The sequence below is a fragment of the Apodemus sylvaticus genome, chromosome 1 (genome assembly GCF_947179515.1).
Source record: "Apodemus sylvaticus chromosome 1, mApoSyl1.1, whole genome shotgun sequence".
Taxonomy (NCBI): Eukaryota; Metazoa; Chordata; class Mammalia; order Rodentia; family Muridae; genus Apodemus; species Apodemus sylvaticus.
In genome coordinates this window covers 64,829,306-64,846,549 of record NC_067472.1, presented here as the reverse complement: position 1 = coordinate 64,846,549, position 17,244 = coordinate 64,829,306, and the positions used below count along the sequence as shown (strand labels likewise).

Genomic DNA, 17,244 nt, shown 5'->3' with positions numbered 1-17,244 from the left:
ATCAGCCAGCACCAGGGTAAACCCTTGTCACTTGTCAGCCTTTCATGATTATTCATGTCTCCCCATCATCCACGAGACAGTCTCCAGTAACTATGTCCTGGTTGCCTCGCACAAGCATGGCAATCTCTCCCACCTTGATGGATGGGCTGCAGCATGTATGAAGCAATTTGCTCAGAATCTTTCCTTCAGGGTCCACTCATGTTCACAGACTGAGTCTGTATGGGGTGTACCTGTGACCTGATATTTTCTTTAGCCTGTGAGCCATGAAAGTAAATTTAAACCAATTTTTCTTACCAAAACAGGTTCTTCATTACATAGAATTGACTATTACCAGTGCTTTAAAATGATTTTGAGTTCATCAGAATAAAGATCACTACTTGTACCAGAGGCCCAAGGTGCAATTCTCATCCTTAGCCTAGACAGTCCTTCTCATGGCTCCAGTAAATCAATCATTTGTGACCATGTTCATCCTGCAAAGGTTTATTGATGACCCCTGGATCCAGGATATCCTCTTCTGCTTCTTCTTTGCCTTGTTCATGGCAGCCATAGCTGGCAACGGCCTGATTATCATGACCATCCACAGCAGTCCCAACCTCCACACTCCCATGTACTTCTTCCTAGTCAATCTTTCCCTGATGGATGTGATCTGCACTGTGACTGTCTTGCCCAAAGTCCTGCAGAGCCTGGCGGCAGAGAACAGCATATCTTATGGGGGATGCCTCACACAGATGTTTGTCTTCTCCTGGGTCCTGGGCTCTGAACTTCTGCTTTTCTCTGCCATGGCCTATGACCGCTACCTTGCAATCTGCCGGCCATTGCACTATGGTACCCTCATGAGTGGCAGGGTCTGTGTGGCCCTTGCAACCTTTGTGTGGTTCACTGGAGCTCTCAATTCCTTGGTGCTCACTTGTCTGATGTTGCCACTGTCCTTCTGTGGTCCCAATCTCATCACACACTTCTTCTGTGAGATCCCTTCTGTGTTGATGCTGTCCTGCAGCCCCACCTTTATCAATGACATCATGACCGTCATTGCAGACATGTTCCTGACAGGCCTGAACTTCTTATTGACCATGACATCCTATGGCTTCATCATCGCCAGCATCCTGCGCATCAGCTCTGCTGAGGGCAAGAAGCGTGCCTTCTCCACCTGCTCTGCCCACCTGGTTGTGGTCATTGTTTATTATTCCTCTGTTCTATATACTTATGTCCGGCCAGCCCTAGGAACTGCTGGGCTCCTGGAAAAAGTCATTGCTGTTCTGTATACCACTGTGACGCCATCCCTGAACCCCCTTATCTATACCCTGAGAAACAAGGAATTCAAAACATCCTTTAAAAAACTCATTTCCCTATTGAGAACACTGAATTTGGAGATGAACTCTAGAAGCAGCGGGTGAGGAGCTAAAACAGTTACCCAAGTCCTGCAAAGTTAATTCTCCAAAGTTTGTACTGTCTATATCATACTATATACAAGATAACAACAGAGTTCTACTCTTTTTGATGTTTTGGGTAGCTTTATCTATTTATACTTCATACTTAGAAATATATGCTTATAAGTTCAGTACTATTAAATGTTAAGATATTCCTATAACTAAAAAAAAATCAAATCTTGTTAAATATTGAGTGTAATCCTTTTGGGGATATTATTTCAAATTTCCTGATCTTCTGTGGCATTAACTACAAGAAAATGGTTAAAGAGACAAAGAAATATGACTACCCATACCCCCCCTACACACACACATGTTCTGAACATTTTCTGGCCTGATTTGATTGTTTTCATATTTCATATTATTATCTTACTGCTTATTGTGTTGCTTAGTTTATCAAACAATTTGAGGGAAGGAGATTTCCATAGATGACCTGTGTTAGGAGCTGTATCTGGGAGCATCTGATCCCTATCAAAATGTCTTTTATCCCAACCTTCATAGATGTCAGAGCAGAATCAGACATTGGTCTAGTGGCTTTTTCTCAGACCCCATGTCATTGCAAAGGTTTGCTAATTCATGACTCTAACTTTTACCTCACCATTCTGCCTGGATGTGTTTCATGTGGCATGACCATCCTTCAGGGTTTACTATTATTTAACACATTATATGTAATGTTAACCTGACATGAGCTCTATTCTTCTGTGACAAGAACTCAGAAATAAAAAGCTTATCAAAGGATTCATGTTGGGGTGATTATGTATACTTTGGCCATTCATACACTGTGGTGTTTTTTTTTTGTATGTTACATAGAGTCATATGACTAATACAGATGCCATGTCAAAAAATATGATTACCAAATGAGGTAAATAGAATGGAGAAAATTAGAAGGTAAAACAAGACCATGTCAATGAATCACAGTGAGATGATTTATATACCCATGGACTAGATTGATCTCCAAGAATAATGCTGACATACACTTCCACGATCATTTGTAAACTGTTTCCAAACAGTAGCTGTGCCCACATGCACTGGGGACAGGCAAGCATGGAACAGAGCAAATGGAGAGAAAAGTTTAAATACCTCTGTTCCCTTTCAACTGAATGACTACTGAAGCAGAGGCAGAAATAAAGAAATGAAAGACTTCCAAGAATTCAATGAAAATGAATGCACAGTATACCCAAAATTATAGGACACGATGATGAAAGTAGTGCTGTAGAAAATTTCATAGCACTAAATGCCTTCATAAAGAGATCTTATACTAGCAACTTAACTGTTGAGATATGGTTTTGTGCATTATGTATTCAGATGCTGATTTCTAGGCCCAGATATCTGGCTGCAGTCCAAATAATGGCATGGTCAAGCATCTCTTATCTCTATGTTATGCAAATTGTTTTAATTGCCTCTGATTGGTTAATAAAGAGCTGGTCAACCAATTATCTGGGCAGAAGAGAAGAGGGTGGGACTTCAGATCCCAGTCCAGGGGCCCCAGAGTTGATGAGAGGATAAAGAAGTACCATGAGGAGAAGAAGATGTGAAGAAACCATGTGGTAAGACCAGGAGGATTCAAGATGAGATCATGATAAGAGAGCAGCCATGAGGATACACATGCTCTTTTCTAAAAGGAGAATGAACAAGGAATTCATCTGCTGGAGTAAAGAGTTGGGGCACAAACTTGAAGGAGTGGCAGGAAAGGAAACTGCAATTGGAATGTAATATATGAGCCATGGTAGACTCAGATGGAGATAAAGGACAATTTGACTAGGTAGTAGCATCCTAGATGGATTATAATTGATCACAGTCTGCCCAGCTATTAGTGCTTGTTTCTGTTTCTTTATTTGGAAACTAAAATGAGTCAGATTGAGAGTAGAAATGCCCTGAAGTTATTTGGGGGCATAGGACCTCCTTCCCCTACCCCCTACTCCCCACCCTCTGGCCAGAAATTACTTTCACACTTAACAGCACACCTAAAAGCTCTAGAACAAAGAGAAGCAAGCACCCATGAGGAGTAGAGGGCAGGAAATAAACTCAGGACTGAAATCAACAAAATAGGAACACAGAAAATAATACTAAGAATCAAAGTATCACTTAAATGGAAGAGTTCTTGGAGAAAATCAACAAGATAGATAAACTCTTATTCAACCTAACTAAAAGACAAAGACAGAGAGAGAACATCCAAATTGACAAAATCAGAAATGAAAATGGGTGATATAGCAACTGACACTGAGGAAATTCAAAAGGTCATTAAGTCATGCTTCAAATGTCTGTACTCCTCAAACTTAGATCAAACTACAACTGACAGATTATGCTGGTAAACTTGTACAGCTTTCAATATTTCACTGAGAAAATTGGGAATTTAAAGACCCAGCTATACCACTCTTGAGCATATACCCCATCATAACATAAGGGCACTATGTTCATAGTAACTTTATCCATAGTAGTCAGAAACTAGAAACAACCTAGATGTCCCTCAACTAACAAATAGATATACAATAGATATATAGTGCTACATTTATACAATGGAGCACTACTCCATTGAGTAATGACATCATGGCATTGGCAAGTGCTTGTTTCTGTTAACCCAAAAAGACAAACATGTGATGTACACACTTATATGCAGATATTAGCTTCTAAGGATAACCATGCTACAATCCACAGACTCAGAGAGGTTAAGTAACAAAGAGTTCTTAAGAGGGAACACATGAATCTTCCTGGGAAGTGAAAATAAGTAGATTTTGTAAGTAGAATGGGGGTAGGGAAGGATGGAAACAGAAGAGATTGTGTAGGGGGCATGGAGGAAGAGAGTATGGGGAGGGAGGGATGACTGGGAATGAGGAGTGCTAAGGATCAATGTGGAAATACAGTGCAATAGTTCCTCTGTGGAATCTATAAAGTTGATCCTAGCAAAAACTCCTAGTAATGGGAGTTCAGATCCTGAACTAGTCATCTTCTGTAACCAGGCAAGGCTTCCTTTATGGAAGAAAATGGATAAGGAATGGATCTCGCAGAGAAAGGAGGTGGGGCTGAACCTGGAGGAGTAGAGGAAAGGGAAACTGAAGGTGGGATGTAATGTATGAGAGACAAATAAAAAAAATTCTCGGTTTCTCAACTGCTTCAAGATAAAAAAGCATCCGCACCACGCATTCTATAGCTTTGAGACTCTGCAATCAATGACATGCCATGTTTGTCTAGTAAAGGGAGAGTTAGGGGTAACATGTGGACAGCTGAAGTACAGCACTTGACCACATATACAGTAGGAAGAAGACACTGAAAACGGAACATTTATTTACCAATATTCATATTGAGATTGTGTTGTACACATTCAGATAGTGGCCCTTTCTCTGAAGAATTGTTTAAGGGAAATAGTAGTCACTAATAAGCAATAACTTAACTCAGAGAAGCAAGACTCTCTTTTGTCCTTTGGGAAGGCAAAATGATTTTCTTTGTGAAAGAAGAGCATCTGTTAGGACTTGGGGTGGTGATGACCTGGATTAAACTTTTATTTGGTGCACATAGATAATCATGGATTGATAAAAACAATGAACACAGAACAAAAAGCATATGTGCAGCTTCTGAGTTTCAAGGCTCGTTTCTATAATGGCTATAGCCAAACCACCTGGCCATGAAGATGTTTTTAGCAATGCAGGTAGGAAATGGCCTTACACTGTCAGAATGGCCTGCATATTTCCATCTAAGGTATAAGAAACTCTTCAAAGCATGTTTGTCATTCTTGTCCATCAGTGTAGATTGTCGAGAATGGGATGTAGGGCCTACTATATCACTTCAGGCAAATAACTTTTTTTTTGGACTGTAATTGGAAGCAGGCACAGAACTTGGATGAGTAATAGAGAGAGATCAAATGAGGTAGGATGAGCAGGAGAAGGCCTTCTGCTTTCCCTCAGCTGAGCATATGTGCTAGATGCTGCTGCTGATACAGCCATAAGACAACGGGGAGGCAGAAAGTGATGCCTCTGAAAAGGTCATCAGCCATGGGAGTCATGATACTGTTTACAATTGAAGTTCTGCAGGAGAGCAGTAAGAACTGGCAAATCTCATTAGAAGTGGGTGTCCTTGGCATCACAGAATGATCATCTCCTCAGACTAGTACTGATAGAAGAATTTAGAGCACAGATGGACCACATGCTTATAGTCAGGTCCCCCATGTGTGTGGAAGTATGGACAACCCAAGGGAATTATTAAAACATTTCCCGTGAACCTTATGGTTTACAGGAGATAAAGACATTTTGGGGGAGCAGTCATAAACTGCTAATAGAACCTCTGTAGCATGAACTAAACCACCAGTGTCTGGTTGGAGTTCAATATCAGTATGAACTGTACCCAAAATACTGCTGTGTCTTCAGGAATCTGATAAAAGTTCACAGCTTATGATTTCAAAGTTTGATTTTTATATTTAATTAGTTTGAAATCTTCCCTGTTCTCAGAAATATGAGGAGTGCATGTGTTTCTGCAATGGGGGCTTTTTTCTAATCCTTACTTGCTGTCACACTCCATTTTGAAAACTATAGATCCTTATATATTTTTACTTTCTACCCTTCAACCTTCCATCCTATAGCTTTATGTTCTGAGGTACATCTATCCTTTTTTCAACTTCATAAATGTATAAAGTACATTTCTATAGAGTAGATGTCTTGATTCATATCTGTCTTCTCTTTACTGATTAATTGCCTCCAAATGCTGTGCTTTGCCAAAGATATAATGGAGACATCTCTGTGCCAATAACTTAAACAGCAGGTGTTCTCCACACCAGTGGTACCACTCAGAGAAGGAAATGCTGAAGATGGTGTCTTAGTGCTTCCATTGCTGTGAAGAGATATTGTGACCATAGCAATTCTTATTAAAGAAAACATTTAGTTGAGGCTGGTTTATAGTTTCAGAGGTTTAGACCATTATCATCATGGCAGAAAGCATGGAAGCTTCTAGGCAGACATGGTGCTATAAAAGGGTGAGAGTTCTATATCTTCATCTACAGGCAGAAAAGGGGACTGACTGAGTGCTACACTGTATGCTACACTAGGGGTAGCTTGAGTATCCTCAAAACACCTTCACAGTAACCCATGTCTTCCAACAAGGCCACACCTCCTAATAGCGCATGTCCTATGGGTCAAACATTCAAATACCTGAGCATATGGTTGCCATACCTTTTCAGACTACCACATTGATGGCTTTTGTGATTTCCACACAACCTGGTCACCTAGTTCATGAGCCACTGTCCCATCTCTGATACTTTGAGTGGGAACTGTCTTATCTGATATCCCTTCTAGTCAAAAGACTCCCTATTACTTTTTGTCTTTTCTAAGCCTATCCTAATATGATTTATCACTTAATCTGTGGTTACGTCTGTCTTTGGTGGTTTGAATCAAAATTGTTCCCACTGACCCATAAGGGATGGTATTGTTTAGAGATGTGGCCCTTTTGGAATAGTTGTGACATTGTTGGAGGAAGTGTGTCACTGGGGGTAGGCTGTGAGATTTCAGAAGCTCAAGTTAGGCCTAGCATTCACTGTCTCTTCCTGTGCCCTGACAATCCAAATCTAGAACCCTCAGCTACCTTTCCAGTACCATATCTGGATGTGTGCTGCCATGCTTCTCCCATGATGATAATGAATTAAACCTGTGAACTGTAAGCTAGCTACAATGAAATGTTTTCCTTCATAAGAGTTGCTATGGTCATGGTGTCTATTCACAGCAATAGAAACCATAACTAAGACACTATCCTTACTCTGATCCATCCTAAATCAATCAACCCAGAGAACCTCTCTTCAAATTCTAAACCTGTGATCTCAAAGCACTTCTGTGGTTTTTATGTTTCTGCAAGCCACAGGTACTTCCAGCTCAACACTCACATAGTTATTGTCACTGTCGGTCTCTTGAGTTGTTCCTATGGGGTTTTAACCCCACCTAGAAATCCATTCTATATACAGGTACAAAACCCTGACATTATTATTGATGCCCACAAGGGTTTGCTGACCAAAGCCTGATATAGCTGCCACCTGGGAGGCTTTTCTAGTGCATGACAAATACAGAGGGGGACACAACCAGCCAGCCATTGAACTGAGCACAGGGTCCCCAATGGAGGATCTAGAGAATGGACCCATGGAACTGAAGGGGTTTGCAGCGCCAACAACAATATGAGTCACCCAGTACTCCCAGAGCTCCCAGGGACAAAACCATCAACCAAATAGGACACATGGAGCTACCCATGGCTCCAGACACATAGGCAGCAGAGGATGGCCTTGTTGGACATCAAAGTGAGGAGAGGCCCTTGGACCTGGAAAGGCTCTATGATGGAGTGTAGGAGAATACCAGGACAGGTAAGTGGGAGAGGGTTGATTGGGGAACAGGGGGAGGGGATATAGCTTATGAAATTTTTGGGGGGTGGGGGAACCAGGAAAGAGGACATTTGAAATGTAAGTAAAGAACATATTTAATAAAAAAAATGGCCTCACAGGACAACCTAGCCTCAGCCACTCAGGTTGTCAGGGGTTGGGTGTTCTGTGGAGCAGAGCTCCATCTTTCTAGTTCACTACATTTTAATACACTTGAGTAACAGTTCTGTAGTAGATATCTGGGAAATCCCTGTTCCATGAATCAAGGATGTGTCTTTTATCATCTTACCTCTGTCATCCAAATAATCCCTATAGGGAGCCTATAGTAAAACATTTCTGAACATCACTCACACAAGCTCTCTCTTGTAAACTTAGATAATCCAAGTTTTTTGTCATTTCTTACATGGCTATGTTTTTCCTTTAGTGCTGTTTGGTATTTTTCTTCATGCAGACCAGATTGAGTAACCTTAAAATCAGATTTGGTACTTGACAACTACCATGCAATCCAATAAGACTGTAACTCTCTTGAGTCCTGAAGAAAATGATATATTATGTAGCTGTCAGTGGAAGCCCATCTGAGACGGCCCTATGATCCTTTCTGCAGAATGGTTCCTGAGTCCAGCTATTGTCACACTATCTCTATGATACTGTAGGTACCAATTATTTGGACTGCTATTCTCTGGAAATGTCCTTTATTGTCTACTTATTTGTCACTTCTCAAAACAAAAATCAATAGCCTTCAATATCTAGCCCAACCATTGCTTATTCTTAAAATCTTCCTAATTCCTTATAACATACTTTAAAGCTGAAAATGTTCCCAATTTGATGTACAATAGCTCTATAGTGAGGGCTTCCAGTATATACATCATCATTCTTCAATATATGTCCATTTTAAAACTTTTGTTTCTGAAACATTTTCTTTTTTAAATTTAAATGATTTTACTGGTTCCAAGTAAATGAAGGATGTTAACAATTTTACAAAAACATGATATTAGGAAGATGCTAGATTCACATATTCATGACATTAAAAACTGTCCTAAGGAGTCTTCTGATAAAAGCATTGAATTATCCCCTTCCAAAAAAGTTTCTAATACAAGGGATATCCAAAAAATATACACATGGATGAGTCTCCATTGTGAACATCTCAATAAGTAATTCAGGTACTGTTGTTCCTTCACTTTATGACTTCCCAAATAAATTTAAATTATTTTGTAAAAGCAGTGGCTGTCAAGTTGGTAAAACAATCAAGAGCATTAAGGCATGTGGAATAACTGGAAATCTGCCTTCAACTTTTTTCATCGTTGCCCCGATTTAGATAAGATAGAGGATCTACCTTGAGACCACCAACTCTAATCAGCAAAATTTTACACATTTTGAAAGGTATTTTTGAATCTTAGAAGTCATTCAGTGATTCTAAAAAACCATTAAATGTATGTATGGTAGCTTCAATCCTAACCTTCAGGCAGATTGAAAGGTTGATGTTATTTATACATATTTTCCAGGCTTCTGTATTCTCAGTACATAAGGAAAATTATAAGGACTATAAATAAGACTATAAATTAGCTGAAACAATCTGAGCTCTCCTTGGAGACAGCTATTGGTATCTTTAATAATGAGAACTTTCACCCAGCAAACAGGAAGATCAAGAAGGATACAATTAAAGACTAAAAACTGGGCAGAAATGTCAGAAGTGGAAATTAAGCTGGTAAGCCAACTTGTCTTGGTCAAATGACATCTAGCAAAGGGAATGCCACTTAGGTAATAACAGCATCAGCTTTGTAAAATTTTCACCTATGGTGATAAAGAATGTACAGAAAGCTTCCATAGGTGCTGAAGTGGATGTATGATTGACATATACAGATATTTATATGTATCTATATCTATATGCATATGCATACATTGTTAAAAACCATGAATTCATTAAATTCTTAGACAAATGGATGGAAATGGAGAATATCATCCTAAGTGAGGTAACCCAGTCACAAAAGAACACTCATGGTATGCACTCACTGATAAGTGGCTATTAGCCTAGAAGCTTGGAATACCCAAGACACAGTTAACATATCAAATGATGCCCAAGAAGGAGGAAGAACAAAGTATGGATCCTTGGGTCCTTTGTAGAAAGGGGAAAAAATAACCACAGAGGGAGATACAAAGACAAAAGGTTGAGCAGAGTCTGAGGGAAAGACATCCAGAGACTACCTCAACCAGGATGCATCCTATATACAGTTACAAAACCCAGACACTATTGTGGATGCCCACAAGTGATGGATGACCGGAGCTGGATATAGCTATCGCCTGGGAGGCTCTCCTGGTGCATGACAAGTACAGAGGGGGACAGTCTCAGCCAGCCATTGAACTGAGCACAGGGTCCCCAGTGGGGGAGCTAGAGAAAGGACCAAGGAGCTGAAGGGGTTTGCAGTGCCACAGGAGGAACAACAATTATGAGTCACCCAGTATTCCCATAGCTCCCAGGAACAAAACCATCAACCAGAGAGTACACATGGAGTTACCCATGGCGTCAGACACATAAGCAACAGAGGATGGTCTTGTAGACATCAAAGGGAAGAGAGGCCCTTGGTCCTGGAAAGACTTGATGCTGTAGTGTAGAGGAATACCAGGACAAGTAAGTGGGGGAGGTTTGATTGGGGAAGGGGAGATGGCTTTTGGGATTTTCAGGGGAGGGGGAACTAGGAAAGGGGAAAACATTTGAAATGTAAATAAAGAATACACCTAATTTAAAAAATAAAAGAAACTCAGAGATCATCTTTCAGAGACCAAGTTACAAGAGTGCCGATGAAAATAAACCTTTCTGTAACAACAAAAACTACAGTACTACATTTGAGGCAATACTTTAAATGTTATATCAATAGATTTAGTTATGTTCTAAACATGTCTTACTTTTTTAAAATGAAAATACATTTTAATATATTATATTAAAACACGGTAAATTGCCGGCAGTGGTGGCGCATGCCTGTAATCCCAGAGATTACTGTGGGAGGCAGAGGCAGGCGGATTTCTGAGTTCGAGGCCACCCTGGTCTACAGAGTGAGTTCCAAGACACCCAGGGCTACACAGAGAAACCTGTTTCGAAACACACACACCCCAAAAAAGATCAGAGTTAATCACTACATGTACAAGCAAAAGAAAAAATTCTGCTGAAGGTGACGGCTTCACAACACTGAAGATAACAGCAATTAGCATTTGAAAAAAATCAAACAGCTATTCAAAGGCTCCAAGGAGGATTTAAGCAGGTAGAAATCATACTCTAAGGAAGGAACAGCACCCCTTAAGATTTCTGTCTCTTTGACTTTTATTATGACTCTACATTTCACCTTGTGCAAATGTGGCAGTACAAAACTTACATGTAATGTATATACTGGCCTTTGAAGGTGCATTTCAGGGGACATTCTCAACGGGAAAAGGAAACCAGGGACTGGTAAACTGACAGGACTGAGCAACCCTCCATAAAATAAGGACTTGTAGTTCAATTGCGGCAAGGCAGAATCACCACTGGCACATTTATACTGAGCAATATGCACAGATTGAGAGACTTTTAGAATATTCAGTCCTAAATGGTATTTCCTCATCAAACTCCTCCCTCAGGATTCAAGGACCTATAAGGAAGAGGAGACAGAAAGATTATATGAACCAGAGGAGATAGATGGTTCCAAGGAAACAGTGTCTCTCAGGCAGAACAGAACTGATGCACATACGAACTCACGAAAATCTGTCAGCGTGCACTGGTATTGCAGAGGCACAAGCTAGACAAGGTCCCTGCACTGACTGGAGGAAATGGACTCAAAATATTCATAACCAAGAAGCTATCTCCAAATTACAAGTGTTTACAAAGAAAGCTTAGTTCTATCCACTGGAGTCTCACAGGGCATAGCAAACACAGTTAAGGGCAGGCCTCATGACCATCAACACAAAATGAACACAATGGCATTTGTGAGAACTTTGTGTCTCATATTTAATTATGGGAGACTTTTTTCTTTTTTTTTTTTTTTTTTTTTTTTAGTTTAATTGTTTTTTTTATTATTCGATATAATTTATTTACATTTCAAATGATTTCCCCTTTTCTAGCCCCCCCACTCCCCGAAAGTCCCGCAAGCCCCCTTCTCTTCCCCTGTCCTCCCACCCACCCCTTCCCACTTCCCCGTTCTGGTTTTGCTGAATACTGTTTCACTGAGTCTTTCCAGAACCAGGGGCCACTCCTCCTTTCTTCTTGTACCTCATTTGATGTGTGGATTATGTTTTGGGTATTCCAGTTTTCTAGGTTAATATCCACTTATTAGTGAGTGCATACCATGATTCACCTTTTGAGACTGGGTTACCTCACTTAGTATGATATTCTCTAGCTCCATCCATTTGCCTAAGAATTTCATGAATTCATTGTTTCTAATGGCTGAATAGTACTCCATTGTGTAGATATACCACATTTTTTGCATCCACTCTTCTGTTGAGGGATACCTGGGTTCTTTCCAGCATCTGGCAATTACAAATAGGGCTGCTATGAACATAGTAGAACATGTATCCTTATTACATGGTGGGGAGTCTTCTGGGTATATGCCCAGGAGTGGTATAGCAGGATCTTCTGGAAGTAAGGTGCCCAGTTTTCGGAGGAACCGCCAGACTGATTTCCAGAGTGGTTGTACCAATTTGCAACCCCACCAGCAGTGGAGGAGTGTTCCTCTTTCTCCACACCCTCTCCAACACCTGCTGTCTCCTGAATTTTTAATCTTAGCCATTCTGACTGGTGTAAGATGAAATCTTAGGGTTGTTTTGATTTGCATTTCCCTAATGACTAATGAAGTTGAGCATTTTTTAAGATGCTTCTCCGCCATCCGAAGTTCTTCAGGTGAGAATTCTTTGTTTAACTCTGTACCCCATTTTTTAATAGGGTTGTTTGGTTTTCTGGAGTCTAACTTCTTGAGTTCTTTATATATATTGGATATTAGCCCTCTATCTGATGTAGGATTGGTGAAGATCTTTTCCCAATTTGTTGGTTGCCGATTTGTCCTCTTGATGGTGTCCTTTGCCTTACAGAAACTTTGTAATTTTATGAGGTCCCATTTGTCAATTCTTGCTCTTAGAGCATACGCTATTGGTGTTCTGTTCAGAAACTTTCTCCCTGTACCGATGTCCTCAATGGTCTTCCCCAGTTTTTTTTCTATTAGCTTCAGAGTGTCTGGCTTTATGTGGAGGTCCTTGATCCATTTGGATTTGAGCTTAGTACAAGGAGACAAGTATGGATCAATTCGCATTCTTCTGCATGCTGACCTCCAGTTGAACCAGCACCATTTGTTGAAAAGGCTATCTTTTTTCCATTGGATGTTTTCAGCCTCTTTGTCGAGGATCAAGTGGCCATAGGTGTGTGGGTTCATTTCTGGATCTTCAATCCTGTTCCATTGATCCTCCTGCCTGTCACTGTACCAATACCATGCAGTTTTTAACACTATTGCTCTGTAGTATTGCTTGAGGTCAGGGATACTGATTCCCCCAGATTTCCTTTTGTTGCTGAGAATAGTTTTAGCTATCCTGGGTTTTTTGTTGTTCCAGATGAATTTGATAATTGCTCTTTCTAACTCTGTGAAGAATTGAGTTGGGATTTTGATGGGTATTGCATTGAATCTGTATAGTGCTTTAGGCAAAATGGCCATTTTAACTATATTGATTCTGCCGATCCATGAGCATGGGAGGTTTTCCCATTTTTTGAGGTCTTCTTCCATTTCCTTCTTCAGAGTCTTGAAGTTCTTGTCATACAGATCTTTCACATGTTTGGTAAGAGTCACCCCAAGATACTTTATACTGTTTGTGGCTATTGTGAACGGGGTCATTTCCCTAATTTCTTTCTCAGCCTGCTTATCCTTTGAGTATAGGAAGGCCACTGATTTGCTTGAGTTGACTTTATAACCTGCCACTTTGCTGAAGTTGTTTATCAGCTGTAGGAGCTCTCTAGTGGAGTTCTTTGGGTCACTTAGGTAGACGATCATGTCATCTGCAAATAATGATAGTTTGACTTCTTCTTTTCCAATTTGTATCCCTTTGACCTCCTTATGTTGTCGAATTGCCCGAGCTAGTACCTCAAGTACAATATTGAAAAGATAAGGAGAAAGGGGGCAGCCTTGTCTGGTCCCTGATTTCAGTGGGATTGCTTCAAGTTTCTCTCCATTTAGTTTGATGCTGGCTACCGGTTTGCTGTATATTGCTTTTACTATGTTTAGGTATGGGCCTTGAATTCCTGTTCTCTCCAAGACTTTAAGCATGAAGGGATGCTGAATTTTGTCAAATGCTTTTTCAGCATCCAATGAAATGACCATGTGGTTTTGTTCTTTGAGTTTGTTTATGTAGTGGATTGTATTGATGGATTTCCGTATATTGAACCAACCCTGCATTCCCGGGATAAAGCCTACTTGATCATGGTGGATGATCGTTTTGATGTGTTCTTGGATTCGGTTGGCAAGAATTTTATTGAGTATTTTTGCATCGATGTTCATAAGGGAAATTGGTCTGAAGTTCTCTTTCTTTGTTGGATCTTTGTGTGGCTTTGGTATCAGCGTAATTGTGGCTTCGTAGAAGGAATTGGGTAGTGTTCCTTCTGTTTCTATTTTGTGGAATAGTTTGAAGAGTATTGGTGTTAACTCTTCTTTGAAGGTCTGGTAGAATTCTGCACTGAAGCCATCTGGTCCTGTGCTTTTTTTGGTTGGAAGACTTTCTATGACTCCTTCTATTTCTTTAGGCATTATGGGACTGTTTAGATGGTCTAGTTGGTCCTGATTTAATTTTGGTATTTGGTATCTGTCAAGGAAATTGTCCATTTCCTCCAGATTCTCCAGTTGTGTTGAGTACAGGCTCTTGTAGTAGGATCTGATGATTTTTTGGATTTCCTCAGTATCCGTTGTTATATCTCCCTTTTCATTTCTAAGTTTGTTAATTTGGATGCTTTCTCTGTGCCCTTTGGTCATTCTGGCTAAGGGTTTATCTATCTTGTTGATTTTCTCAAAGAACCAGCTCCTCGTATTGTTGATTTTTTGTATGGTTCTCTTTGTTTCTACTTGATTGATTTCGGCCCTGAGTTTGATGATTTCCTGCCTTCTACTCCTCCTGGGCGAAATAGCTTCTTTTTGTTCCAGGGCTTTCAGGTGTGTCATTAAGCTGGTAATGTATGCTCTCTCCATTTTCTCTTTGGAGGCACTCAGGGCTATGAGTTTTCCTCTTAGCACTGCTTTCATTGTGTCCCATAGATTTGGGTATGTTGTGTTTTCATTTTCATTGTGTTCTAAAAAGTCTTTAATTTCTTTCTTTATTTCTTCCTTGACCAAGGTATCATTGAGTAGAGTATTGTTCAGTTTCCACGTGTATGTGGGCTTTCTGTTGTTTCTGTTGCTATTGAAGACCACTTTTACTCCATAGTGATCAGATAGGAGGCATGGGATTAGTTCGATCTTCTTATATTTGTTGAGGTCTGTCTTGTGACCAATTATATGGTCGATTTTGGAGAAGGTACCATGAGGTGCTGAGAAAAAGGTATATTCTTTTGTTTTAGGATAGAATGTTCTATATATATCTGTTAAATCTAATTGGTCCAAAGCTTCAATTAGTTTCATTGTGTCCCTGTTTAGTTTCTGTTTTCCTGATCGGTCCATTGAGGAAAGTGCAGTGTTGAAGTCACCCACAATTATTGTGTTAGGTGCAATGTGTGCTTTTAGTTTTAATAAAGTTTCTTTTACAAAAGAGGGTGCCCTTGCATTTGGGGCATAGATGTTCAGGATTGACAGTTCTTCTTTTTGTATTTTTCCTTTGACCAGCAAGAAGTGTCCCTCAGGGTCTCTTTTGATGACTTTGGGTTGAAAGTCAATTTTATCTGATATTAAAATGGCTACTCCAGCTTGTTTCCTGAGACCATTTGCTTGTAAAATTGTCTTCCAGCCTTTTACTCTAAGGTAGTGTTTGTCTTTGACCCTGAGGTGTGTTTCCTGTAAGCAGCAAAATGTAGGGTCCTGTTTACGTATCCATTCAGTTAGTCTGTGTCTTTTTATTGGGGCATTAAGTCCATTGATGTTAAGAGATATTAAGGAATAGTGATTGTTACTTCCTATCATTTTTGACGTTATTTTTTAAATTTGAATGCTTAACTTCTTTTGGGTTTGATGAAAGGTTACTATCTTGCTTTTTCCAGGGTGAAGTTTCCCTCCTTGTATTGGTGTTGTCCTCCTATTATCCTTTTTAGGGCCGGGTTTGTGGATAGATATTGGGTAAACTTGGTTTTGTCATGAAATATCTTAGTTTCTCCATCTATGGTGATTGAGAGTTTTGCTGGATATAGTAGTTTTGGTTGGCATTTGTGTTCTCTTAGAGTCTGCATGAGATCTGCCCAGGACCTTCTAGCCTTCATAGTCTCAGGTGAAAAGTCTGCTGTGATTCTGATAGGTCTTCCTTTATATGTTACTTGGCCTTTTTCTCTTACTGCCTTTAGTATTCTTTCTTTGTTTAGAACATTTGGTGTTTTGATTATTATGTGACGGGACGTATTTCTGTTCTGGTCCAGTCTGTTTGGAGTTCTGTAGGCTTCTTGTATATTCATGGGCATCTCTCTCTTTAGGTTAGGGAAGTTTTCTTCCATAATTTTATTGAAGATATTTGCTGGCCCTTTAAGTTGTAAATCTTCACTCTCCTCTATGCCTATAATCCTTAGGTTTGGTCTTCTCATTGTGTCCTGGATTTCCTGGATATTTTGGGTTACAAGCTTTTTGCATTTTGCATTTTCTTTAACTGTTGAGTCCATGGTTTCTATGGAATCTTCAGCATCTGAGATTCTTTCTTCTATCTCTTGTATTCTGTTGTTGATATTTGTATCTCTGTCCCCTGATTTCTTCCCAAGGCTTTCTATCTCCAAAGTTGTCTCCCTTTGAGTTTTCTTAGTTGTTTCTACTTCTGATTTTAGATCCTGGATGGTTTTGCTTAGCTCCTTCACTTGCATGTTTGTGTTTTCCTGTAATTCTTTAAGAGATTTTTGTGTTTTCTCTTTCATGAGCTCAGCCTGTTGACCAAAGTTCTCCTGTATTTCTTTAAGAGATTTTTGTGTTTCGTCTTTCATGACCTCAGCCTGTTGAGCAAAGTTCTCCTGTATTTCTTTAAGTGTTTTTTGCATTTCCTCCTTGTTGGCTTTTGTATTCTCCTGGATTTCTTTCAATGATTTTTGTGTTTCCCTTGCAAGGGCTTCTAACTTTTGATCCATTGTCTCCTGAATTTCTTTATGTATGACCTTCATGTGTTCCTGTACCAGCATCATGACCAGTGATTTTAAATCCAAATCTTGTTTTACTGGTGTGCTGGGGTATCCAGGACATGTTGGTAGAGGAGAATTGGGTTCAGATGTTGCCATATTGCCTTGATTTCTGTTAGTGACGTTCCTGCGTTTGCCTTTTGCCATCTAGATCTCACTGGTGTTAGTTTATCTTGTCAGTGCTGGAC

The 17,244-nt window shown here is 39.9% G+C and overlaps 1 protein-coding gene across 1 annotated transcript; it reads left to right on the top strand.

Moving 5' to 3' along the window:
- The first annotated feature begins 431 nt into the window (after positions 1-431).
- Positions 432-1,394, top strand: LOC127678790 (olfactory receptor 13G1-like). Its single transcript, XM_052173988.1, has one exon. It carries the CDS (start codon positions 432-434, stop codon positions 1,392-1,394), a length of 963 nt encoding a protein of 320 aa, XP_052029948.1.
- The last annotated feature ends 15,850 nt before the right edge of the window (positions 1,395-17,244 follow it).